At 47.9% G+C, this 27919-nt stretch overlaps 1 protein-coding gene across 1 annotated transcript; it reads right to left on the bottom strand.

Annotated features, from left to right (window-relative positions):
- Positions 1–236: 236 nt before the first annotated feature.
- On the bottom strand, positions 237–26832 carry LOC119398962 (uncharacterized). The gene is made up of 8 exons (XM_049417480.1): positions 26048–26832; positions 23822–24232; positions 13801–13878; positions 11587–11667; positions 4080–4226; positions 2313–2402; positions 969–1084; positions 237–320 (listed from the first exon to the last, which is right to left on the bottom strand). Exons 1-8 carry the CDS (start codon positions 26231–26233, stop codon positions 296–298), a joined length of 1134 nt encoding a protein of 377 aa, XP_049273437.1. The 5' UTR covers positions 26234–26832; the 3' UTR covers positions 237–295.
- Between the last annotated feature and the right edge of the window lie 1087 nt (positions 26833–27919).

The following is a 27919-nucleotide window of genomic DNA, read 5'->3' as shown; positions in this document are numbered from 1 at the left end:
ATTGGGTATGAAACACGAGTAAATATACAATGGGCACTTTTTCGAAATGTTCCGTAATGTCGGAGACGATGGTGAAAGACTAGTAGATCGGTGGGCGCTTAAGTGTAGAACCCAACAAGTGTGTGGCGGTCTCTGACTGAAAACACGACGGATTAACTATTAACGAGAGAGAATCTTTGTCGACGGTCTCCCTTCCCGTGGCATGCCTGCAGCAACTATTGGTCCGAATCGATTTCGGCCACGCTGCTGACGTCATCAAGGCGTGGAAGAAGACGGAATGGAGTCGACACGATCTTCAGGCATCGCCATCGCCACCGCCCCTGAAGCGGAAGAAGAAGAATAGAACGTAGACAATGTTCGTTACTGTCGACGCGTGTGTCAATGCGCATCGAAAAAAAAAAACGAAATGCAAACTACAATTTATCATTCATAAGAGCTGTGGAATTCGCCATTGGCTACGTGTATTCAGTTCAATGTTCACTCCTTTTTTCTTCACGTATTTCGCTAACGAGCCACGCATTTTGTTAATGATAAATATTTACAGACAGACAGACAGACAGACAGACAGACAGACAGACAGACAGACAGACAGACAGACAGACAGACAGACAGACAGACAGACAGACAGACAGACAGACAGACAGACAGACAGACAGACAGACAGACAGACAGATAGATAGATAGATAGATAGATAGATAGATAGATAGATAGATAGATAGATAGATAGATAGATAGATAGATAGATAGATAGATAGATAGATAGATAGATAGATAGATAGATAGATAGATAGATAGATAGATAGATAGATAGATAGATAGATAGATAGATAGATAGATAGATAGATAGGCTTGAGTTGGGTGAAGTTCGTAAAGAAGTGTTTCAGCATTAACAAAAAAGCTATCACGTATATTTGGGGTCTTCCCAGCGATAATAGGTGGCCCCCGCGTGTGCCGAGCGTGGGCTTACTCTCCGCTGGTCGCCTGCGGTGTCGTTTTGGCGTATAACGTGGAGAGCGCCAAGGCCGCGACGAAGCAGGGAATCCCAAGGATGAACCAGCACCACACGCAAAACCAGAACTCACCCTGCGAGATAACGAGAGTGTGGGTGGTGAGTTGCAATCAGCAAACGGAACCACAAGCAGCTGTGCCCGTATTAAATTATATCGTGGCGATTTAGCGGTAAGCCCGAGAATGATACGTTAATGTCACTGGCTCGTTTCAATGACAGGGGCTTGAAACTGCCACGCTTGCAGCTTTAGAAATGTAACCGTTCGCAGCGTGTATGTGCGCGCGCGTGCGTATGCGTGCGCTTTTTAATGCGATAGCGTTAAAGAGCTCGCTTCGCAGAGATTTTGGTGTCGGCGTTGTTGGTTGTGAACAAAAAATCATCTTGTCCGTGATCCAAAAATAAAAAATATGCAAATAAAATAAATAAAAAGATCTTCGATTCGAATGAGAATTGGACCTTGCGTGGCAAGCAGGTGTTCTACCACAGTGCCACACCATTGCTTGAAACTGCTTACGGAAAAAAAAAACACTACATGAATATCATGCAGTGGAAGGAGTCGCCTTAACGTATTTAATATTGCATTGCAGAGGGATCGAATCACGCTAGGCGTCAAAACATTTGAATTGCGCAACGAGTGGATGTTTTAAAGGCAAACCCATTACAAAGAGCTCAGACATATTTAATCATCATCAGCTGCAAAAGCATCAACTAAGTGAGCAGCTGCGTAGGTCGTGTAGTGGGCCCTTCCTTGATTCGAAAAAGGAAGAATTATGGCGTAGTGGCCACTTAACCACTGAACTTGTAGTAGGCATTCTAGGATAGTTTGAAACAGCCAATGTTACGAGCACAGCTGTTCGTTTCCTTACGGCATGTTTGAGGCTTGCACCGAGAACCGAAGCTAGGCTAGCGTTTGAGAAGGCGATGCGCACGGGTACCGATTACACTATCGCGTTCTACTCTTGAAGGCGAGGCTCAAGCGTCCTCCAAGTTTTTTTTTTCTCCCTGTGTGCACTAACAACTAAAAAGAAAATGGGGGTAGCCCACGCCACCAAGAGGTGTAACGGGCGTAAGCCAATTTGAAATAAATTAATAGACGTATAGAGAAAATAGCCCAACTACTTTTTTTCCACAAAGCATCCCCCTTAACCCAATGAAGCTAAAATGCTGGATGAACCCCAGTACTAGTGCATGTATACCTTCTTAGGACGATGAAGACCTTGTGTATTCGAGCGTGCAGTGCGAAATGTAGCTTAATGTTCGCTGAAGTGAATGCTCACACACAAAAAAAAAAGACATGCTCACGAATCGTCGGAAGCCTTGCGTGCACACAGCGTCCACGGTCGTTCTGTAGAGCAGGTAGAACGGCCGGCAGTCGCCAATATTCTCTCTGACCTGCGTAAATTAAAGAAAAAAAAATTGCCGAAGCTTGCACTAAGCTGCGCAAGGCATGAAACAGCGAAATAGGCGATTCTGAAGACTAATCTGGTTGCTTCTAGGTTGCTTCTAGGCCTTAGCTAGGTGATGCAGGTTGTTTCTAGGTTGCTTCTAGGTCGTAGCTAGGCTTTAGATAGGTGATGCTAGGTTGTTTCTACGTTGATCCTCAGCGCAGAGAGGTTCGAGTTAAACCACAGACAGTCACAGACACGACACGAATGTCCAAACTCCAGAGACAGGAACTCGCGCTGAAACCAAGCGTTCGCACCTCTCATAAATCTACGGGCACATCGTCGTTGGCGTAGGCCTTCCATCGCTTCGGGGTCTTCTCGCAGCCGCCGTTGCCTTTCCCTTTACCTAGTATTCTCTCGTTGTACGTACTCGGGGGTCTTCGGCTCGCCGCCGTCGCTTCGCAGCCATTTGTTGTTGGGCTAACTGTTGCCTTCTTTATTTTTAGTGGACCAGTGGAGAGTAGTGGGATTTACCCAATTTCTGTGGCACAAACCCGTTTATGATGATGATAGTGTTTTGGTTCGCCGGACATGGAACGATTTGCTAAACAGCTTCGCTGCTAAAAGAAGTCAGTTTCTCCGTAAGAGCGAAGCAATGAATGCGATAGCAACAATTTGGAATGTTAAATGGAGTAAGGCAAGTAGGCAACTCTTTTGGAACCGATCTTGCGGACGCTAGTGTAAGGGAATATACGTCCGCATCAAAAGCTTTCGCCTTAATAGCTTCACAGCCTTGAAAACTCGAGCCAGAACGTTCAAGACTGCTGTTTTATATTAGTCTAAGCACCGATGTTTCGTTTGTTTTTATCTTAGCTTAACAGAAGAGCGTGCGTAGATCTTTTAGTTGTTTTTATGCTTACCGTAAAATCCCGAGCAAGCGCCCCCTCTGCGGTATAAAGATGATTGGACAAGATCTGGAGGGGCGGGGGCCTTGCTCGGTCGCGGACAAAAAACCAAGATGGCGGCGGAAGAGCCTCTAAGAAGAAGTCACACCTGTGCTTCTAATGAAATGCTTTATTGAATACGCATGCATTTACTGTTTTTACTGAACCGGAGGGAATCCTCGTGTGAATTTTCGTTAGTTGTGACTTGTGATGAAGGCGTTCTTCAAATGCACCGACAATTTGTGACAACCCGGAATGCAACTCCGAGGCAGCACACGGTAAAAGCACTAAGAAATCGTGCACATATCTAAAGACTCTAAGAACTTGGGTTCCCAGGAAATGCAGCTGAAGGATTCTGTAGCAGAGAAGAGGTTGAAAAAATGGCGGGAGGAGAAAGGGGCCGGGGAGGGCGCTTGCTCGGGATTTTATGGAACGCATTTTTACAAACCCTGCTCTTCAGTGTACTAAATATTCCCCCCTGAGAGTGAAGGTGTAATTAATAATAGTTTGGGACGCCGTCGTGGAGGGCTCCGGAAATTTCGACTACCTGGGGTTTTTTAACGTGCTCATAAATCTAAGTAAACGGGCCTCAAGCATATTCGCCTCCATCGAAATTGCGGCTGCCGCAGCCGGGATCCGATCCCGCGACATTCGGGTCAGCACTCAAATGCCATAACTACTAGACCTCCGTGGCGGGTAGAATAAAGATGTGAAATGAAACTAACGCTGTATGCACCGACCTCAACCCTGGCATGATCGAAGAATGCCCCGATGTCCGAGTACACCATCTTCCGTATGTTGGGCAGCATGTCCTTGACGCCGTCCAGCCCCGCAGTCAGGTTCCGCGTCAGATACGGCCACTGATCCAGGTTCGACGACAGTAAATCCTGCGCGCAACATCGGAAATTCCTTCAGGCTCCCCGAGGCGATCGGCAAAGAGAAAAATCACACGGTCCCTAATGCATTCGCTTAAGACGACTCGAAGGCTTTTTCTTAGCCGATTGCATTGACCCCCCCCCCCCCCCTACGAAAGCTTTCTGCGCCTGACGTGGTCTTGCAGAGCCTCCGGGATCGGCCCCCCATTACCCAAACGACGATGTCATGTGGTGTGACGTCATCAGGTGACGTATCGATATGTGACGCGTCAAAAGGACGTCACAAACTCGGCTATCTGTGAAGTGGTGACGTCATCACACGATTTTAACAGCGGAACTGTTTAAGCAGGGGCCGTTCCTATGCAAATCGTGCGCAGAAACTCGGGAGGTCCCATTACCACAGGAATTGGGCAAGCCCCGCTACCGAGTACAGCAGGTGCGAGGGAAAGCGAATACATTACAGGGAGAGAGCGGAGCGAAAGAGAGTGATAGAGAGCGGTGGGGAAGGAGGTTGGAGCCTGGGGTGGGGGAGAGTAAAGCCTAGTAAACACGAGGAGTGCTGAGGCAAGGAGCCGGGAAGGAGGAGGGAGGCGAGCGTTAGGCGAAACGGAGATGAGGAAGGAAAGGAGTAGGAGTGGAGATGAGAAGTGAAGAGGAGGAGAAGAAGTAAATAAAACGAAATAAAATTTCTTGCCGAGGCGGGATTCGAACCCGGGTACCCACCGTCCGAAGGCCAGCGTCGTAACCACAAGGCTATCCAAGCATTTAAGGGAACCATGAGACTGCGTTGCTATGGGCGAGAGAACGAGAAAACGATAGAGAGAAAGAGAAAGAAAGATAGAAATAATTAAAAACAGAAAGAAAGAGAAACAAGATAGAGAGAGAGAAAGACAGAAATAAAAGAGAGAGAGAAACTGACAAAAGAAAGAGAGGAGGAAAGCGCATCAAATCCATGTATAGTATAGTAAGTATGGCAAGGGTGGTGGGAAAGGGAAGTGATGGCGAGGAGGAGGAAACGGAGGATGGGAGAGGGTAAAGCATAGCATAGTCATGTATACTACAGTATAGCAAGGGGGCGAGAAAGGGAAGTGAGGGTGAGGATGAGGGTAAGGAGGAGGACAAGGCCTCAGTTCCGCTGTTTCCGCAGTCTTCGCAGCACTAGTGCATAGCTGCCCCAATTTTTTGCATGACTTCGTGTTGACGCCGACGCCGCCGACCGTCACTATTCCCATTTGATGAGGCGTCCAAGGCTTTCGCCTAAAGAGACGTCTGCTCCCTCGGTTTAAGCAAGCGGCAACAAGTGTGGTTCTGAAGGTGGCTGCAGTACCATGGAGGCACTGTGAACGATACAATATTTTATGGATGGGCTTCTATGCTGCCATATTGGGCTAGTGACTTCACCGTTTTGTTTAACTAAGCGAACAGTGCTACGGTAGATGCACACGCAGAGGAACTGTTGGGCCGGGTGCATTCGACGTTTCATGACCTTGTTAAATGGATCCACGTCACGACATACAAAGAGAGGAAAACATTCGTTCAACAGCCCAAGATGGCGGCGCCCATTTGTCGATTGTAAAATCGCCATTACAGTTAAATATTGCTCTTTCAACGTTAAGGTGCATATCATTTCGACACTTTTAAAACGCTCCCATGGAGCTCATTTGCCATGCCTGCGTTACTGTGCGGAACGCTAAAGTCAAACAATCAATAGGTTTAGATTGATAAATTGTACTCTGAAAACTCTAATGACGTTAATTACACCATCATAGGTTCATAGAGGATAAAATGAAGGTCAATGATTCATTTTTAACGCTCAATAAATCTCCTGTTGGCAGTCAGTGCCTGTCCTCGTCCGTTGCCCACAGCGTATGTGTTTCCTTGAGCGCCGTGTATTCACATGGATCCTTCATTTTTAAATTTCGCGCCGAAATCTCCGCGCGTGACAACAGCGATTTCAAAGTGTATGTTTCGCATTTTGGAGATGTCGGCTTCAACGAAAGCTTCTGAAACTTGGTGTGTTAAGTATCCGGCCGCCGCAGAGGACCGTCTACTTCATTTTTACCGATTAGAAACCACGCAGGCCCTTGTGGACGCCGTCGAAATCTGCGACGTCATGCGATTGACGCGCGTACTTCAACGCGGTTTCGCCACCAGCATTTCCTTTCTGCGTGTTTTCTCGCTTACCAAGCGACTTCTCGAGGCAAGCGGGGCGATTTTGGTGAAAGAGTAATTTACCAGCACAAGAAAAATCTTATTTCTCCTCAGTGTCTCTTTAATAACGACCACACAATCAGTGATTTAGTCGATCCCAAACTAACGCAAACATCGTAGAAAGGGCACACGAAGCAGCACTGACCTTGAAAGTCGTCTGCGAGTTGATGGTAAGGGCCTTCTGCATTTCGTCACACACGTCAACGACCTTTTGCTGTAAAGCAAAGCGTATACCGCCGGTTAGTAAAGTCAGAAAGGTTTTATTGTTCTCGCATCACCGTCGCTGCGCACGCGGACAACTTCCCTTGGCAATGAAGGCAAGGCTACGGAGTCAAATTGCGCGATTGCAACCACCAATGAATGTAGCCCGACGATAGCGTACTTGTTTTCTATGAGAGACATTATGGAGGAAAAAAAATTCAGAGCCTTCCCAATACCGTGAAGATGGAGAGCGTACTTGTTTTCTATGAGAGACATTATGGAGGAAAAAAAAAATTCAGAGCCTTCCCAATACTGTGAAGATGGAGAGCGTACTTGTTTTCTATGAGAGACATTATGGAGGAAAAAAAAATTCAGAGCCTTCCCAATACTGTGAAGATGGAGAGCGTACTTGTTTTCTATGAGAGACATTATGGAGGGAAAAAAAAATTCAGAGCCTTCCCAATACTGTGAAGATGGATAGCGTACTTGTTTTCTATGAGAGACATTATGGAGGAAAAAAAAAATTCAGAGCCTTCCCAATACTGTGAAGATGGAGAGCGTACTTGTTTTCTATGAGAGACATTATGGAGGGAAAAAAATTCAGAGCCTTCCTAATACTGTGAAGATGGAGAGCGTACTTGTTTTCTATGAGAGACATTATGGAGGAAAAAAAAATTCAGAGCCTTCCCAATACTGTGAAGATGGAGAGCGTACTTGTTTTCTATGAGAGACATTATGGAGGAAAAAAATTCAGAGCCTTCCCAATACTGTGAAGATGGATAGCGTACTTGTTTTCTATGAGAGACATTATGGAGGAAAAAAAATTCAGAGCCTTCCCAATACTGTGAAGATGGAGAGCGTACTTGTTTTCTATGAGAGACATTATGGAGGAAAAAAAATTCAGAGCCTTCCCAATACTGTGAAGATGGAGAGCGTACTTGTTTTCTATGAGAGACATTATGGAGGAAAAAAAATTCAGAGCCTTCCCAATACTGTGAAGATGGAGGCCAGTGATATGGTGGGTCTGGTATAGTGAATATTGCTACAGTGAATTTATACTACATATCATCATCATCATCAGCCTGTCTACGCCCACTCCAGGGCAAAGGCCTCTCCCATGTTCCGCCAATCAACCCGGTCCTGTGCTTTCTGCTGCCACGTTATACCTACAAACTTCTTAATCTCATCTACCCACCTAATTTTCTGTCTCCCCCTCACGCGTTTGCCATCTCTTGGAATCCAGTCAGTTAGCATTAATGACCACCGGTTATCCCGCCGACGTGCTACGTGCCCGGCCCATATCCATTTCTTCTTCTTGATTTCAACTGTGATATCCTTAACCCCAGTTTGTTCCCTGACCCACTCTGCTCTCTTCCTGTCTCTTAAGGTTACACCTATCATTTTCCTTTCCATCGCTCGCTGCGTCGTCCTCAATTTAAGTTGAACCCTCTTCGTAAGTCTCCAGGTTTCTGCTCCGTAGGTAAGTACCGGTAAGATGCAGCTGTTATATACCTTCCTCTTGAGGGATAGTGGTAGATTACCATTAATAATTTGATAATGCTTGCCGAATGAGCCCCAACCCATCCTTATTCTTCTAGTTATTTCACTCTCATGGTTCGGCTCCGCGGTTACTACCTGTCCTAAGTAGACGTACTGCTTTACAACTTCCAGTGTCTCGCCACCTATCGCAAAGCGCTGTTCTCTGCCAAGATTGTTCCACATTACTTTAGTTTTATGCATATTATTTTCAGACCTACTCTTCTACTTTCCGTATCCAGTTCAGTAATCATGAGCTGTAATTCGTCTCCCGCGTTACTCATCAATGCAACGTCATCAGCGAATCGCAGGTTACTGAGATACTCTCCAATAATTCTTATCCCTAATTCTTTCCAATCTAGGGCCCTGAAAACCTCCTGTAAACACGCGGTGAATAGCATTGGAGAGATCGTGCCTCCCTGCCGTACGCTCTTTATTATTGGGATTCTGTCGCTTTCTTTATGGAGGACTATAGTGGCTGTGGATCCGCTGTATATTTCTTCCATTATGTTCATATAGGCTTCGTCGATGCCCTGATTCCGCAGTGCCTGCATGACTGCTGATGTCTCCACCGAATCAAATGTCTTCTCGTAATCTATGAAGGCTATGTGTAGGGGTTTGTTGTATTCCGCGCATTTCTCTATCACCTGATTGATAGTATGAATATGGTATGTCGTTGAGAAGCCTGTACGAAATTCTGCCTGGTCCCTTGGTTGATTGAACTCTAATGTCATATTAATTCTGTTAGCAATTACTTTTGTAAATAGCTTGTAGACAACAGACAGTAAGCTGATGGGTCTGTAATTTTTCAGGTCCTTGACGTCCCCTTTCTTATGGATCAAGATGATGTTGGCATTCTTCCAAGATTCTGGTATCCTCCCCGTCGAGAGACACTCCGTATACAGGGTGGCCATGGAGGCGAAAATGTTTGAGGCCCGTGTACTTAGATTTAGGTGCACGTTAAAGAACCCCAGGTGGTCGAAATTTCCGGAGCCCTCCACTACGGCGTCTCTCATAATCATATCGTGGTTTTGAGACGTTAAACCCCAGATAACAACAATACAACAAAATACAGGGTGGCCAGTTTTTCTAACATAATCTCTCCACCGTCTCTCAACAGGTCTGATGTTACCTGATCCTCACCAGCTGCTTTGCCTCTATACTATATATATTTGGAGGTAAACAAGCACTGCACAAAAATCGCAACAGAAAACTTTCTTTTTTCTTCTGACATGTTGAACGAAGTACAGTTAGAGAGTGAAAAAAAGACAGGCCTGAACGATGATAGTATTCGAATACTGCGTTGGAAGTGTTACGTGAATAAAAGCGTCTTCATGTTTTTAACGCAAGAAATTGTGTCTTGAATAGAACAAATGGTAATTTGAACAGCCTATGAAAGATAATTCGAAAGTAGTGACATCTAGGCAGGGGCGTAGGCAGAAACCTTTTTCGGGGGGAGGGGGGGCACCTCCATGATCCGAAGAGGGGGCAGGGCAGGCAGATGTGGCCGACTATCATTTTGTGCTGTGTATGCTATGGCAAAAAAAAAATTCGAGGGGGGGGGGCACGGGCCTGGTGTGCCCCCCCCCCTGGCTACGCCACTGCATCTAGGACATCATGACAACGACAATAATCAAGGACGTATACAGGTCTTTACAATAGGCATGTGGCATGTACGCTAAGGCAACTAGTTAAGTTCCACTAGTTTAAAAGCGAGAAAGGGTCGTCGCTAAGGAAAGGTGCTATCTTTTTGCGACGGTGACGTAGGGCGCTTTCAGCAGACAGAAAATTTACATTTTTATAATAATAATAATTATAATATCTGGGGTTTAACGTGCCAAAACCACGATATGATTATGAGAGACGCCATAGTGGAGGGCTCCGGAAATTTCGACCACCTGGGGTTCTTTAACGTGCACCTAAATCTAAGTACAGGGGCCTCAAACATTTTCGCCTCCATCGAAAATGCAGCCGCCGCGGCCGGGACTCGATCCTGCGACCTTCGGGTCAGCAGTCGAGCGCCATACCCACTAGAGCACCGTGGCGGGGCGATTTACATTTTAAGGCGTGCCAAAACCACGATATGGTTATGAGGCACGTCGTTGCGTCCGGGGACTCCGAAGTAATTTTAACCATGTGTTGTTTTCTTGATGCTTTTTTAGATGCGAAGCATCTTGTAGCGGAGTTCAAACCGGTGGTGGTGGTGGTGTGCGACGTGACCGCGCTTACTGCACATGCGCATACCCTCTCCACTCCTCCTCTCCCCTTCCCCTCTCCACTTCCCCTCTCCCCTCCCCCCTCCACTCTTCCTCTGAAACGCGGGCTAGACATGCCGAAATTCTCTCCTGCGCACCACCGCGATGAGCGCCAGCGCATGCGCGTCCCCTCCCCCTCTCTCTCCTCTCCTACGCTGCCCTCTCTCGCGCGCCTGTCGAGCGCGTTCCCCACTCGCCCTGTGAGAATTAACGGCCAGGCTAGAGGGAAAACAAGACGCGCGTAGCGTTCCTCTTCCCGTTCCACGACGCGAGGTTATAGCGAGGTCGGTAGGATGCCCAACGAACGCCAACGGAACGCGATCGTGCAAGTGCTCCGGCTTCGCATCGCCTCATGGTCCCCTTTAGCGGGAAATGGTGTAATGTTTTACCTGCGCCCAAATCTAAGTACGCAGACATTTTAGGGGCGAAGCTCCTTAAGGCGGCACCCGTTCGTCCCTCGTCGTGCTCGTAGTAGTGAGTAACAAGTCTTACCCTTTGACCTCCAAGGTGGTGCCGGTGGGAGATTTCTCCTGTGCGTTGTTGAACAATAAAAAATTCGCAGCGTGCGCGTTAACTAAAAGCCGAATTCTTCTGTCTCTGTAGAAGTGTAAGTGTTAGCTAAAAGCCGACTTCTTCTGTCTCTCATTCCCATTAGCAGCCATTGTTTACCTCCAAGGTAGTGCCTGGTGAGATTTCTCCTGTGCGTGATTAAACAATAAAAATTTTGTTCAAAACGCCGTTGATTGATGAAATAAACCAACGAAAGACGCCAGATGTTTTGTAAAAACAAAACGAAAGAACGCCAGATGCTTCTAAAGCAAAACGAAAAAGACGCCAGCTGCTTAACGAAAGACGCAAGGTGTTTTCTAAAGCAATGGTTTTCTAAACAATGAAAATTCACAGCGTACATGTAAAATTAAAGTGAGCTGCAAGTCGTCATAACTCATCGAACCTTTAGTATAAACGCGCCCGATCTCACGTCGGTGATGATGTACTGGGCAGAATTCACGGAAGATTCACGGTTTACCGATGAACCTCCGCAGCTTCGCCCACTCATCATCATTCACTCCGTGGATATGCTGTGATTTTTTTCGCATTCATGACCCCACCTCCCGCCCATTTAATTGCGGCAGCCATAACAAAAAATCGAACCCGCGCCCTCATCTCACCACGCTGTCGTTGAAGTTCTTCTCCATGTTTCTGGTGATGCCGTTCAGGGAGGCAACGGCATCGTCCACGTACTTTTTAGCCTGAAAATTTGATCAAATAACATATAAGAGGCACTCTCTTGTTACTTAGGCACAACAGTATCGTCGCTTCTTGTTCCCCTGCCATCTATGCGTCGTCATTGGACTTAAAGAAGGACTGACAAATTTTCAAGGAGAGATAACTCGTGAGATAGACTTGTCTGAACACTGAAAGCGGTAATGTGGGCTAGTTGGTTGCTTAAACTGGTAATCATTTTTGCAGCGCAAAATATAAACACACAGACACAAGAGAAGACACGAAGACAAGACGAGCGCCAGTCATCAACTCTTGCTGAGTTTACGTCTAGTGCCTGTCCTGTCCTGTCTTCGAGTCTTCTCTTACGTCTGTTGCAAAAATGATTGTGTGGACACACACACGTCCTATACAAAATATCAGCGGTAAATATGGCCTAAAAGATAGTTAAAATGATTTTTGAAGCGTGTGCCGCGCAACTGATCGCAAAGCGGAGCACCTCGCGACATCGGCATCAACTTGATTTCCATGCAAACAACCGACAACCAACCAAGTCATCTCTAGTTTTCGTTAGCTGCTACGCCCCTTGCGCATGCCCTCTACCGCAGTTGTTGACGGGGCGCAAACACGTTTACGCGTTGCCGCGAGTGGCGCGCGTCACTATTTCTTGTGGTCACGTGGGCAGCTGCGTTTACGAACAAACTATCCTGGTTCTGCCACTCTCCGTCCTCGCTGAAACTAGTGCACTCTACTGAAACTGAAACTGCAACTGGGTACCATGATTTTCGGTAGGATATTATCCTCGGGCGGCGCGGGGTGGGGGTGGGGGGGGGGCAAAAGCCTTCTTTGCACCCCCCTGTCGATGCCCATGCGGCTCGCTTTGGTTGCGTCTGCTGCAGGCGCTGCGGGGGCCTAATACTACCCAGGAGGCACAGCGCGCTGATCAGAAGGGGTGGCGTCAGAGGACCGACGTTACCGAAATCACGTGACGCTCCCTCCTAGTTTCTTTTTTTTTCCTTCTTCCATAGTGCTGGCACGAGAAAAGAGAACTGGCATAGGCTTTTACAGGGTTCTCTGTTTGCATCCCCCCCCCCCGCTTACGTTAATCGAGTCCGAAGGAAAATACGCTTCACAATGGAGGATGCGAAATTAAAATGAAGCGATGAAGTGCTTCCTACAATAGTCTGCCTTTGGTCCCCGGCTTTCCGGTGATAAAGGTGGGAAGCAAACAGTTCTTATAATGCAACATAAGATGTCCTTGGCCGTCATTATCGTCAAAAACTTACGTGGTAATAATCCTTCACTTTAATTAATGACGCGACAGGTCGGACATGGGATAGACTTCCCGCCCCCCTTAGATGCCACGGAGGTGGGTGCTGCCCCCCTCTGTGTGCAAGCCTATGAGAGCTGGCGATATCCTTCAACGACGGCAAGAGGTGTGCCAGCTTTCCGCCACTTGACAGCAACGAATTGAGCGACCGTTTTTGACCACCTGCTCGGTGACATAGTGATGTAGAATACGACGTCACGAACACAGGGTGGCCCGCATTCAAATGCATGATACGGAGGAGAAATCACTAAAAATCTCTAAGTTTATTTACAGGCAAACTAAATGACTTCCTAAAGTGACGCGACAGGTCAGACATGGGATAGACTTCCCGCCCCCCTTAGATGCCACGGAGGTGGGTGCTGCCCCCCTCTGTGTGCAAGCCTATGAGAGCTGGCGATATCCTTCAACGACGGCAAGAGGTGTGCCAGCTTTCCGCCACTTGACAGCAACGAATTGAGCGACCGTTTTTGACCACCTGCTCGGCGACATAGTGATGTAGGATACGACGTCACGAACACAGGGTGGCCCGCATTCAAATGCATGATACGGAGGAGAAATCACTAAAAATCTCTAAGTTTATTTACAGGCAAATTAAATGACTTCCTAAAGTACAGCTCTGCACAGGTCATTAGAGTACCAAAGCGACCATATATTGAAAGTTTTCTAGGGATCAGTGGATATTAAAAAAATCGCCGAAATTGCCCTAAAAGAGTGCACCTGTTGAATTTACCCCTGCAACTCAGCAACGGCAGTGATGATAATCATGGTGACGATCATGATGGTGATCATTATAGAGTAAAGAAACAGGCCCACCATCGACCCGTGTACCCACGTTTGGTTGTTGTTGCTCTGATTGCAACGTTTGCCTGGACTTGATGACGCCCTCCAGGGTCGTTTGCGCCTTCTTCGCCTGATGCAAGAAAAAAAAAACAAGGGCGCAGTTTACATGGGTCAAGATAAAGACCTACTGAACCTCGACCACTACAAGAGCAATGACGGAAAACTCGCTTTTCCGAGACCAAGCCTCAAACATGCACACGGACACTTCCCGCCGACCCCACGCAGTCACAGAATACGCATAATATTTGTCATTTAAAGCTTCATAATGTAAGTCCACAACCAAACGAGTCTTATCCAAGCGAACGCCTAAGATACCTCATCAAACTCGAAAAGTGACCGTCGGCTACGTCGGGGTCAAACACGAGTGATACAAAAAGATCGTCATCATGTGATGACGTCACATCATGGCGTCACAGGTCACAGAAATTTCTGACGTCATCACGTGACGTCACATGATGATGCCATCGCACCACATCGCCGTTTGGTGGAAGTAGGGCCGATCTCTGAGGAACAAAGAAAATTGGGGCAGTTACGCACTAGTGATGCTCAGACTGAGGAATCAGCGGAGCTGGTGACATGGCCCTCCTCCTTTCCCCCCTCCGCACCCTCACATCCCTTTCCTATTCCTTACTATACTACACTTGAACAGTTAAATAGCGCAAACTTCAGGGATCGAAAGACATCGCTATTTAACTGTTCAGATGGAGTACCAACTAGCCCAAACACGCACCTTGCTAAGGTATGTACTACACACACTATGATGTGCTTTACCCTCTCACCTCCTCCTTTCCCTCCTCACCTTCACTTCTTTTTCCCACCCCTCGCTTTACTATACTATACGCGGTTTTGCTCTTTTTTCCACATTTTTGTGTGTTTCGATTACTCTCTTTGTCTATTTATTTCTGTGTATTTCTATATTTTTCTCTCTTTCTTCGCTTTCTTTCTCTCTATTGCTCTCTTTCTCTTTCTAACCATTTTTCTTTCTATCTCTCTCTTTCTATGTATCTCTGTACTCCTTCCCTCGCCCACCAGAGTTATTGCAACCCGCGCATGACATATCGGCGCACGTGTACCGGGAGCGATGCAGAAATACGAAGAGGGCGAAGATGGAGAAGAGGACGAAGACAGCGCGTGCTGGTACGGGATTACGATAGTTTTCTGGTGTCGCCACACGGCGTAACGAAAACCTTAGCAGTTACGCTTTAAAGACACGTGAGGTGGACAAAGTTTCCAATGACCCCCATCCCGGAGGCAGTGAAAAACCGCGTTGTGTGAGGAAAGCCTTAGGGGAGGGAGAAACCTATACAATCTGCTGAGAAGAAAAGGTGAAGAAGATAATGGAAACCGCCGTCCAGTCGTCTTAGGCAGATGCATAAGTGACCGTGGGGCTTTTTTTTTTTACTCTTACATATTACCTAATCTCTCCACAACTCGTCATTCCCCTACTGTCACCCTACTATCTTTTTTTTCTTCTTTCACCCACTATATTCATTTTGTTTCGGCTCCGAAAATATCAAATCCTTAAAACATACGTCGCGACTTGAATACAAAAAAAAAGTGAATGACTCGCGCCCTCATAGCCAAGACAGGTGGTCCGTACCATACAGACGCACAAATTATCTCACGCAATCACTGCGACATAGCTTACCTTCGTTGTTAAATAAATTGGAAAGGGAAAAATTTATTCCAAACAGTTTGACTCACAAATTAGAGAGTGCTTTTTGTAAATCGGCCGTTCTTACATTTTCTCATTTTCTTTTGTAATATATATTTCGCGCTTGGCGTTTTAATATCATATTGTGCATCATAGTCATGTTTATACCAATGCTTTTCCTAGTGTTGTAAATACCACTGTTTCTGATGTATGACAATGTACATTGGCATTTACTCTCACTAAATGTATTAGATTTCTATGTTGTTTATAAATACCGTGTGTTCGTAGAAAAACACTAACGTTATTCAACATGTCGCACTTTTTTAGTTGCATTAAACTAGTGTAATATATTTGGATATATGTTAAACATGTGTATATATGCTGGTTTTGGCGTTACTACTGCCATGTGAGGGCCTTCAGGCACATTCAATCTGTGTTGTGCAGCTTTTTGCCTGAAGGACCCCGATACCCCCAAACATTTTGTTGGAAAATAAAAGCATTTCTAATTATGACTCTCTCTCTCCACACTCACAGTCGCTTACAGTTCTTTTCTCTTTTTTTTTTTTTGCAGCCAATTCTCTGTTTTTGTGCCCCCTGCCCCCTTCTACCTTTTCCTGTATATTTATCTGCACTGTATTCCCTATTGGGCTGCAGTAATAAGCGTTATTTCAACAATAAACCTCCACTGCTGCTACTTCACGTTTTTAAGAGAGCCGTGCCAGTTGGAGTCTGTCTGAAGTACTTTTCTCTCAGCTCAAGTAAACACTAAGAAAATAAAAGTCAGTAGTTTCTTTACAAAGTAGTGAAGTTTTCTGCTGCGCACGAAATCAGGCCCTCACAAAATTTGCCGGGACGTTCAATTTCTTTACCTCAAACCAGCGCCACAAATGTACACCTCTATGACTAAATGAATTTTCTCAAACACGCTGAACTGTTTTCGGGTATGTAAAACAGTATGTGCAACAGCGTGAAAGGCCAGCAAAACTGTGTCTCATTCTTATGGACAGCTACATACAGCACTACCGTAATAGAGTGCAGAGCACATACGCTTCTAAGCACACTCTTCGCTCGAAATCTTAGATTCACAACAAACTGTGTCGCATGGGTATCCGTACTAACTGGTCTCCCATTCTTTCACTTGTGTTTGCAGGATGCTTCAAGAAATGAGCCCGAAAATCCTCCAAAGGAAGGGAAATTGAATATTTCATGGCTGCCTTCGTAATTTCTTTTTCTATAGTGGCAGACATCTTAAGACGACTAGATGCATCAATTACATAAATAATTAAACGGATTAAATGAACTTGTTAATTAGTGGAGACAGGCGGTCAGGTGAAATGGAAGAACTGGAGCCCTTCTTGCGAAGAGACCATCGCCGCTTTGACATTCCCAAAAATCACCGCATCTCCACGAAGTGAATGATGATGAGTGGCCAAGCACGTGGGGATCATTCGGTGTTACCGTGAATCACCCGTGATTCTCATCTATTTTTCACGGGAGAGTTTCTTTGCAGTACGTTCCACATGGGCCTCCTTTGCGCATGCGTGGCCATGCCTGGCAACCATGGGCAGCATGCGCTGGCACCTAAAGTCCCTAGATTTTTCCCTGTTCTTTCGACTTTACTGGCACCCGCCTCCCGCAAACGCCTGGCCTTGGAAAATATGGCAGCGCGCGCTAACAGACGCCGCACGCCGACGGCTATGAGGACCCAACTAAAAATGTCGCTCTACAACAGCCGAAATCAAGCTTAGAAGAATAGGAAAAAATCACAGCATATCCACGGAGTGAATGATGATGAGTGGGCGAAGCTGCGGAGGTTCATCGGTAAACCGTGAATCTTCCGTGAATTCTGCCCAAACGACGTGAGATCGGGCGCGTTTATACTAAAGGTTCGATGAGTTATGACGACTTGCAGCTCACTTTAATTTTACATGTACGCTGTGAATTTTCATTGCTTAGAAAACCATTGCTTTAGAAAAATCTGGCGTCTTTCGTTAAGCAGCTGGCGTCTTTTAGTTTTGCTTTAGAAACATCTGGCGTTCTTTCGTTTTGCTTTTACAAAACATCTGGCGTCTTTCGTTGGTTTATTTCATCAATCAACGGCGTTTTGAACAAAATTTTTATTGTTTAATCACGCACAGGAGAAATCTCACCAGGCACTACCTTGGAAGTAAACAATGGATGCTAATGGGAATGAGAGACAGAAGAAGTCGGCTTTTAGCTGACACTTACACTTCTACTTCTACTAATGTTTCCTACTGGAACATGCCAATGGCTGCTAATGGGGAATGAGAGACAGAAGAATTCGGCTTTTAGTTAACGCGCACGCTGCGAATTTTTCATTGTTCAACAACGCACAGGAAAAATCTCCCACCGGCACCACCTTGGAGGTCAAAGCGTAAGACTTGTTACGGACTACGACTACTGCTACTACTACGACGACGACTACTACGAGGGACGAACGGGTGCCGCCTTAAGGAGCTTCGCCCCTAAAAGGGACGAAGGCTCCCATGCGGGCACATTTGAAAGAAGTATTGGGCGTGCAGCTGCTAGGATGGGCGATTATATGCGCTGCACGCAGGCATCCGCAGCGGCCCGCTACCCATGCATCTAGCGTCATGAAAATATTAAGGGTCTGTGCTTGGGCTACTTCATTCCATCCAATACAGATGTTACTTCAGTACATTTAGAAAGTGAAAACTTCAGCGCTAATAGGACGGAACACGAGCACTGCGCCAGGGCTCGTCTCATCCTCTTTGTAATTCATCCTCGTTTGGGCTGAAGTTCTTACCTGCGAAGTTACGCAGCAACTGGGCCTATTAACGTGAGCGTTTGAACGGGTTGGTAATTCATCTAGAACATTATCTCGATGGCTTTCACCTTCCAGTCGTTTCAGGCAAACGCATAAGGGACCCTGAGTTTTTATTGCACTTCAGTACAGGCCATTTCATTGGGGCATCTTAGCACCTCCGTACGGTAAACGCCATAAGTACGGCAATATCTACCGCACGCAAATGTCAGTCGCTACTAACAAGTCCCGCAGGTGCCTTACATCTTCTTCAGGTGCTGTCGCCACGGCAGGCTCCACAGTGCCCCGAGCAGCAGGAAAAGTGGCACGGAATCTGCTCCCAACAAGTGCTGAGCGTATATAGTCGCAGCGGCCAAGCGGCACTACCACTGCACTGCCACACGCCCGACATGCCTGTGCTCGGCCGCGCCGGAGAACATCTGGCCGCGCTCGCAAGGCGTGTGTCTCCGTTGCTAGGCGACGGCCACGCATGCGCAAAGGAAACCCACGTGGAACGTACTGCGAAGAACCTCTCCCATTTTTCACTGCAGCGTGCATTGTGCTGTCACATGCTTAATTGATGGGCGCTCAATGTTGGTGTTTTTACGGTGTTTTGTCATTTTATTTTTGTGCTCGTTCACCTATTGTTACCCTTTAGATGTTTTGTTGTTCTTACAGTGTTTTGTCATTTTGCTTTTGCGCTTGTTCACCTTTTGTTAACCTTTTTTTCACAGATGTTTTAGGTTTCGATTGTACACGGCGCTGTCGGTTTCGGTTTCTTGTACCATAACGGCCGGACGCGGATGGACGGACAAGCCTCGACCCTGAGGTGCTTCGCCGCTAAAAGCAGACGCTTCCAATTTTATCAGAGCGATGAATTCTGACCAGTTTTGTCGGCGAAACCGACACGCGGGAGAGCGCTACTGTCATGCTGTTCCGAGACGTCAAGAATGAGCGAGGGTCGGTGACCAACCGTCGATCGACTTATCTTCGTGGCTGTGCTTTCGATTTTAGCACACCACGTGCACGTACACGACAACGCGTGCCCATACGGCGCTACCAGCGACGCCTACGTGCACCAACACGAAGCTCTGCACATGCGTAGTTTGTTTGTGGCGTGGTTATTTTACTATCGCGCGCACCGCGTCATCGGTGAGCGCCTTCGACGAAGGTGCGCTAAGATGAGGCGGTACACGCAATGGTAGCATGGTTTCACCGCTAACTCACCGCGCATGCGTAAAGATTCGTGTTTTATAGGTAGGCGCCGCTGTCAGCACCGGGTGGCACGTGCTCTCATGTTTACGCTAAGAGGGCTCACGACTGTACGTTAACAAATGCAGAAAAACTAAGACCACTGAAATTGCTGTCGCGAGCAGCGACGTCATTCTAGTCGTCTGCTACAGTCGCTCACCTGCGCTTCGGTTTCGGTATTGCCGGTGAATTTGGTCGGTATTCGCTGCTCCGCAATAACTACCGGAGGCCGCTTTTTTAAAATTTCAAAGCGGCAACGGGCTCTTCGCAGGATCGACTTCATTTCGGCCATTTGAGCCGGCCGTCAGTCTGCACTACTCAAAAGGGTAATTGACTTATTGAATTTATTTAATTACTGTCATAATTGACGTCTCTAGCCATCTTTGGATGTGTGCAGCCACAGAAATTTTCAAGCATGTTCACTGGCTTAACGTCGCGAAGGCTGCTGAAAGAGCGGAGCTGGTGGCGTCACATTGATAGGCATGGCCTGCATCGGTACAAACGAGGCCATGCACATTTTCCTCCTACTCTCCCAACCAAATGTCTTTCTTTCTTTTTCTTTCTTACTTTCTTCCTTTCTCTCTCCCATTCTTTTTTTCTTTTTGTTTCTCTCTTTCTTTCACTCTCTCTCTCGCTCTCTATTTTTTCTTTTTCTTTCTTTCTCTCCCTCTGTCACATACTCTCGTGCCCGAGGACTTCAGTTTTAGTGCACCAGTGGTGAGTAGTGAGCTGTTCTATTTCTGCTGCACACAACCACTAGGAAACTGCGTACGACGCTCCCAAAGGATTAACCTCGACCTCAAAAGCTACGCTCTTAAAAGTAATTATGAAGGCAGCGATCAAATGTTCCATTTCCCTTACTTTTGGGGATTTTAGGACACATTTCTTGAAGCACCCTGTAAACACAAGTACAAAAATGCAAGGCCAGTTAGTACGGAAATCCATCCGACAAAGTTTCTTTAGAAAGAATAGTCGACGATTTAGAGCCCTCTGTGCTTCGCTATGGGAGAGCTGTATAGAAGGTTTGTGCGTTTGGAAAAAATGTTCGATGAATAAATTTAGATTACTATGTACTCTACTATGTTCACTGCCTGCTGCTGTCCTATCAAGGAGGGACTGTCACTTCGTCAAGCTACACACTGTAGTAGCTTTTTGTGACAGCTCCTATCTTTCCTTTCTTCGAAAGATGAATAAACTTGATTTGATTTGATTTGATTATGTGCGGCCTCGAAGCACTTGTATGGAGCCGTTTCCTAGTACTTCACATGACTTAATACACTTCACAGTGTTTGAGACACTTACTTTAGCCATATAGGTGTACATTTGTGGTGCTGCTTTGGGGTAAAAAAAATCCAACGTCCCGGCACATTTTATCATAGTCTCGTGCCAGTAGGCGCTGGAAAACGCACTACTTTGCAAAGGAACCACTGGCCTTTATATTCCGGTAAGCCTAGTATTTACTTGAGCTGAAAGAAAAATACTTCAGGCTCCAACTGGCACCGCTCCCTTACAAAAGTAAATGTATCGGAATATGTATTGGTGAAAAGTGTACATTGAATCCTTGTTTTGCACTTTACGTACAACGAGACAAGTGCACAATAAGACTTCCCCTTATGGGCATAGTGTCTATGCAAATCTTCTCTCGGCGGGAAAGTCATGGCCGATGGCACAGTTTATGTTTCCTCTTATGGTCGGGTACAACTTTAAAAAGTCACAGTTTCGCCGCAACGGCGAAGCAATGAATGCGATAGCAACAAATTGGAATGTAAATCGAAGAACGGAAAGCAGCTCGAAATTGCCAGCGTGTCGCTCGAGCCCAAAGGACGCACAAAAAGAACGCACACAGGACGAGCGCGCACTATCATGCGTCACAGCTCGATACTTGAAGCGCACTGCTGAAACATAAAGCAGGACGCACGAAACGAACAAACATGTACACACAAGACGAGTTCGGACTAAATGTCGCAGTTGTTACTTATTTCTGTTTGAACAGCGCGCTCCTTTCGCAAACGCGGCCGCTGCAGCGAGCGAAGTGACCTTCGCACGCTCTGCGACTTCAGCGCGGCCATCGCGGGGAAAGCACAAGACATACAACCCCCCGCTCCAACCCCCCGCCCGCCTCCTTTTTTCCTTCAGATAAGCGCACGAAGGCGACCACGCCCTGTAGGGCGAAGAGCCTCGGCGTTCGCAGGAGCGGGGCGACGACCTTTAAAGCGCGCCCAGCGCCCAGCGCGCACATCGCGCCATCTCGCTGGTGAGTAAGAAAGCACGCTGAAGTAAATGGTGTATATAAATAGCTCGCCGTTAGCATGCTGAAAGGCGCTGTCTCCGTGACTTAGCCGTCTAACGCCGCGCGTTTCGGAAGGAGGGGTCGTCCGTTCGATTCCGCGCGTCGGAAAGTATTTGTGAATTATTTTTCTTTGTGGCTTTTCTATATATATATATATATATATATATATATATATATATATATATATATATATATATATATATATATATATATATATATATATATATATATATGTATATATATATATATATATGTGTGTGTGTGTGTGTGCGTGCGTGCGTGTGTGTGTGTGTGTGTGCATGACGGCGGCGACGGCGACGGCAAAAATCAGCCGAGACTGTCCATATAATTGCTATCGCAAAAAAGTCCGGAGAGGTACCGCCCAGATGACCGAAGCGCGGCAGCCGATCGCCTCCGCAACTGAAGAAATAGTCCCCCTCATGCACTCGGCGCGGTCCCCGAAGGTGGGGCCCACTCGTAAGGCGGGGCGCCGGCCGTCCGCCTCATGACGTCAGTCCGGAGTGCGCGCCCATTGGGGTAGGCTTGTTTGCACCCGCCTTTGAAGAGGAAATGCCGCGGACTTTCTAAAGTTGTATCCGACTATAGATTGTAATCAACTATATACGGCTGGATACAACTTCGGAAGTCTCCGGCGTTTCCTCCTCAAAGGCGGATGCATGCGAGCATGCACCAATAGGCGTGCACTCAAGACTGACGTCATGAGCCGGACGGCCAGCGCCCCGCCTTCCGAGTGTGGCCCACCTTCGGAGACCGCGTCGAGTGCAAGAGCGGGACTATTTCTTTAGTCGCGGAAGAGATCGGCTGCCGTGCTTCCGTCGTTTTCCTAAGTTGCATGCAGTTATAGTGAACCCCTCTGAAGATTTTCAGCAATGACGGTAATGACTGTTGACGCTGTGGTATTAGCGTTCCGTGCCAAATGTACCAAGATCCGGAAACCGTTTAGCTGCCTGAGTTGCTCGACGCGCGCGATGGTAAACCCTTGAAAACGGGGTGTGGCTGGAGACACCATTTCGGCAAATGGGTTTGTCTTTAAGGCAGCAAGGATTTTTTATCGCTGCAAGCTTCCATCTTTCGATGCTCGCGGAAACGTGTTCAGACGAATACAGGGGATAACACAGCTCTCGAGATTAAAGAAAGCGACGTACCGAGGGAAGAAAGCGGGCCGGAAGGGGGGAGGGGGACGTGCCCCTTTCGCACCCTTCCTGCCGACGCCCTTGGCGCCGACCACGACGGTATGGTATTCCCGCACTTACCATACTGTAAAACGGCACTGCTAAAATACCCAGTCCGGAGAGACCCCGCCCTTACGGCTGAAGCGTGGCAGCAGAGCGCGCCCGCGACCAAAGAAATAGTGCCGCTCATGCACTCGGCAGTGTTATCCGAAGCCGGGGTCACCGACAGTCCGGCCCATGACGTCAATCTGGAGTGCGCGCCCATGGGTGCAGGTTTGTGAGCATCCACTTTTGAGGAGGTTATGCCGCGGACTTCTTAAGTTGCGTCCGACTATAGTATGAGTGTAGAACCTGTTACAACAGCCCAGCTCCTTCACAAAAACGTCGCACGGTCCCTTACACATTCGCCTAAGACAACAAGAAGGCGAAAACCATGTTCTCAGACGATTGTATTCATTCCCCTTACCCGAAACCTTTGTGCACCCAACGTGGTTTCGCAGGGCCTCCAGAATCGGCCCACCTTTGACCATGCGACGATGTTATGTGATGACATCATGTGACGTCACGTCATATTTACGTGAAATTTCGGAGATCTATGATGTCATGAGACGTCATATGTTTATGCCATCACGTGACGATTTCTTCATCACTCGTATTGACGCCGACGGTCAATTTCCGCGTGACGTCGTAATGAAGCCGCAGTTATGTCACAGTTTAGGCTATCTGTGACGTCACGATAACCTCATAGGGTGACGTCATCACATGATTTCTTACATCCCTCGTGCTGACGCCGACAATCACTTTTCGCGTTTCACGAGTCACCTAAGGCTTTCCACGTACGTTTCGGCCGATTTCATCGAAGTGCAGCGGCGTCAGCGAGTCGTCGTCGAATCCCTTGAGTCGACCCTCGACGTCGGCGGGCAGCTGGAGCGACGACAGGTCGACCGACATCTTCTCGACGGCGTCGAACTTCGGAGGGGCACCCTGCTCGTCGAACACGCTCAGCCAGGGACTGCTGTTGCCCACGAAGGCGGAAGCCACGTCGATGGCCATGTCCGGTCCCACCAGCTGGAAGGCCGAGTGCTTGTTGGAGCGGCAGTCCTCGAACCGGTTCAGTATGCCCACCAGCGCGTCCAACGTGAACAGCTTGAGCGAGGCGCTGATGCCGTCGTCCACCTGTTTCTCTTTGTCGTCGTCGCTCTTGTCATGTCCAGCACCACCACCGGCCTCGGCATCGTGAGGAACCTGTACCTATGTATTGGTATACGTATAATACCGCGAAGAAGGTAACTCGAGTTAATTGTGAATGAAGTGGCTGCGGACTACAGAGGACTCTGAACATGTGCAACAGTATATGCATATGTAGACGCCTTGCAAACTTTCACTTTCAATATATTTTCTTCTCTGTAAACCTCTCACTGTGCAAACAGCGATACAAGACGACAGAGAAAGACCATGGTCACGTACCACAACATACTGGCACACTATAAACAACAACGAGAAGCATACCCACCACCAGCGCACAAACTAGACAGATTGGAGAAGATTGCAGACCGGAACCTTCCGAAATCCAGTACACTTAAACAGTAAATTCCAGACAATACGCAGAAGCGAGTTGTATGCTGCATGCAAGCACGAACACGCAGATATGGCACATAACTTATGGAAGTGCACACAGATCAGGGTAACATAGAGGACAACATAGGACCGGACTTTCTCGAGGACTGATGGCTAAGCGCTCTGACTAGCTCAGACCTACACAACCGTAGGCAATCCAGCGGGCGCTGGCAGCTGTGGAAAGGCTATGCCGCACCGCACATAATGCCCGGGTGTCCGGGCCGACAACCTTGCAGGTGCTCTTTTTTAAATAAAATTTTTTCCGTCCGTCCGTCCACAGCTGTTCGCTTATCCCGGCCGCCGCGGTAGCCTTTCGATGGAGGCGATATGCCAGAGGTCCGTGTGTTGTGCGATGTCAGTGCAGGTTAAAGAACACCCAGCTGATGGTCGAAATTTCCGGAGTCCTCCTCTACGGCGTGCTTCATAATCATTATCATCGTTTTGGCACGTAAAACCCCAGATATTATGATAAACACACATATTATGGACGTGGTTGTAGGCCTTCGGAACAAGCAACTTTTTGCCATCGAGGAGCCTGAACATATCTAAAGTACATTCATAGACCCTTGCCATGTAACGTTTATGCTTCAAGAATTCTGCGCTCTTTTCTACACACCACCTAATAATACCAAGCATCTACAGCCTTCACAGATAATCTTTCCGGTGTTTTTGTACTATAAGTGACTGCGGGCCGCGAGCGACATGAACCTAGGTGATGGTATAAACGTAGTCGTCCTTGAAGGTTAATCTTTATGCTTATGGACATTTTCTGCGTGCAGTATAGTTCAGGATACAAATCTCAACTCTTGGACAGATTTTATAGATATGCTTCTACGCTCTTCGACTAAGAAGCTGCAGCCCTCGGAAGAACGTACAGTTGAATCTACATCTCCAAAATAACTAAAGCGTGTACACAGACGCCTTGCAGAATACCACAATAACATTTATCTTCACAAACGTTTACTGCTTTTCTACATACCACAGGCAAAGTCTAGACGCATCTTGCGGATATGGTCCGAGTTCTGTAACTAAGTTGCCTGGGAAGCCGCAACAATTATAATAGTCTAGAGTAGAAAATAAAGCAGTCTTAGCTTTTATGCATGCGTCTGAAAGGCTATTATGCATCATTATGACACTTTCTTAACATCGTTTAAAAGTGAATCTAGAGGCACTCTAAAAAGACCACAGCGGCTACTTTCCCTCCGTACAGATATTTATTGTGCCTGTACACTCATACCACATGTCAAAGACATGTGGACGCCCTAAACTTACGGGCATATCTTACAGACCAGCTCGCCTCATCGTAGACTTCTCCGTCGATTACTGAATCTAGTGACTGCACAAAGAACATGGAAACTACTGAAGTTCCTTTTCGATGGCTTTACATTACAAAGCAACACGTGTAAACAGCACCTGAAGTCCCGTCGAGATGAGCTTGAGTCCACTTACCGGAGCTTGCCAGTAGTCGCGCCTGCTGTGAAGGTGCTTGCGGTGGATGCTCCGACCCGCGGATGACGTGTAGTTGCTCCCGAACTTCGCAAAGCGTCGATCACTGTTCCATCGGGTCACCCAACCATGAGTGTTGTTCTTTCGAGGGAACGTCGCCAGACTCGGCCCAAGCTTCCAACGACGCATCCCAGCACGGCGGGCGGAGTCGCTTTCCTTCGAGCCTTCATTGACGTCAAGGCTGAGACTTCTGCCCGGACCTCGTGGATACCTCGGAACACCGGTAACGTCGTCATCGTAGCCTTGAAGTCGTGCGACGGGGACACCTCTTCTCCAGGACGAGACAGTGCCCTCACCGTCGGCTCCGTGCCCGACTTCCTGGTGGACTTCGAGCGACGAGTCGGTGGTCGACGTCTCCACATCGGCGTCTTCCCACAGTGGCAAAGCAGGCGCACTCCCGTCGAAGGCGACGCCGCCTAGGTGAGGGCGACCCCGTGGACGCCTTCTAAAGCTCTTGACGTCCACGGGCAGCGGGAAGGAGTCGGTGTCGTTCCCGACAAGGACACCTCCGCCACCGATGAAGTCATCGTAAGCCTCCGGGCGCTCTGCTGCTTCTCGGTGCACCGCGGGAACGTTCGCGTCGTCGTCGCTGAAGAAGACGCCGTCACGAACTCTTCGGTCCCGCTGAAGGCGCAGCCCGCGCGGACGCCCTCTGGCAGCACCTCCGAGGAGCGGCAGGAACTCGGTCGCGCTCTGCTCGATGCCCCCACTACCGTCGTACCCGCGGTGCCCTTCGCCGTTCGACAGCAGTAAGAAGTGCGCGCCTTTCCGGACGACACTGAGGTCGTCCCGAAGGGCGACCGCTCGCTTCAACCTTCTCGACCTGAAGACGTGTGCCACGCTCTGGGTACTGGGAGAGCTGACGGCGTAGGGGCAGCCGGATTCGTCCTCGACATCGTCGCTGGTCTCTACGCTCACCCCCAGCAGCTTTCGCAGCTGGTAACGCCTTGCGACCCAGCGTTCGCGAATGTTTCGTGAGCCTTCCTCGCTCTCTGTGGGCGGTTGCGGGGGTAACCTCGTTACCGGGGGAACCGCATTAGACGCATCCAGGTCTCCTAGTGGCCCTTGAGGAAAGAAACCAACAACGCCAAGCAAACAGACTCACGATGGTGAAGCGCTACAAAGAATGGAGACTTTAGAAGAACACGGTACAGACCCATATCAACCTTGAACCGTGAGCGATAACTTTTTCCAATAATGGTGTCTCTGCTTCATGTATAGTTTGAGTAGAACAGCTTGTTCCTGTCGCGTGCTCGCTTATCATGGCCAGTGACGTCACCAATTCTATTAAGTTAAAACGTCAGCAACACCGAGTATAAACGCTCTCTCATCTACTTTTACCTTCCGGCTACGCTGCGTTACTTCAGTGTCTTCAAATGGCTGGACTTCAGGACCTTTGAACACAAACGTACGCACAGGGGAAGTGCATGAAGTGTGTGTGTGTGGGGGGGGGGGGTGCGCCCACACCCCCTGATCGTTTTAAGGGATGCTTTAAGTCTGTCCATACCTTTACATGGTAGGACCTGTCTTGTCCCTGTTTGAATATGGTCACGAAGGTCTTTGACCATAATGGCGGCCGAGGACACCTGATGTTGCATTACGAGATGTTTACTTCCACACCTTTAACCCCGCAAAGCCGGGGACCAAGGGCAGGCTGTTGTGAGAGGCACGTCCTAACTTAATTTTAATTTTGCTTCATCGATTGCGAAGGTTACTTTGCTTTGGACTCGACCAACCAAAGAGGAGCGGGGGTGGGGGGGTGGGGGGTGCGCTGCAGTGAAACTTGGGACCCCCTTCATGAAGAACCCCGTACGC

Source organism: Rhipicephalus sanguineus, chromosome 7 (assembly GCF_013339695.2).
Source record: "Rhipicephalus sanguineus isolate Rsan-2018 chromosome 7, BIME_Rsan_1.4, whole genome shotgun sequence".
Taxonomy (NCBI): Eukaryota; Metazoa; Arthropoda; class Arachnida; order Ixodida; family Ixodidae; genus Rhipicephalus; species Rhipicephalus sanguineus.
This window is presented reverse-complemented; position numbering and strand designations above follow the sequence as displayed.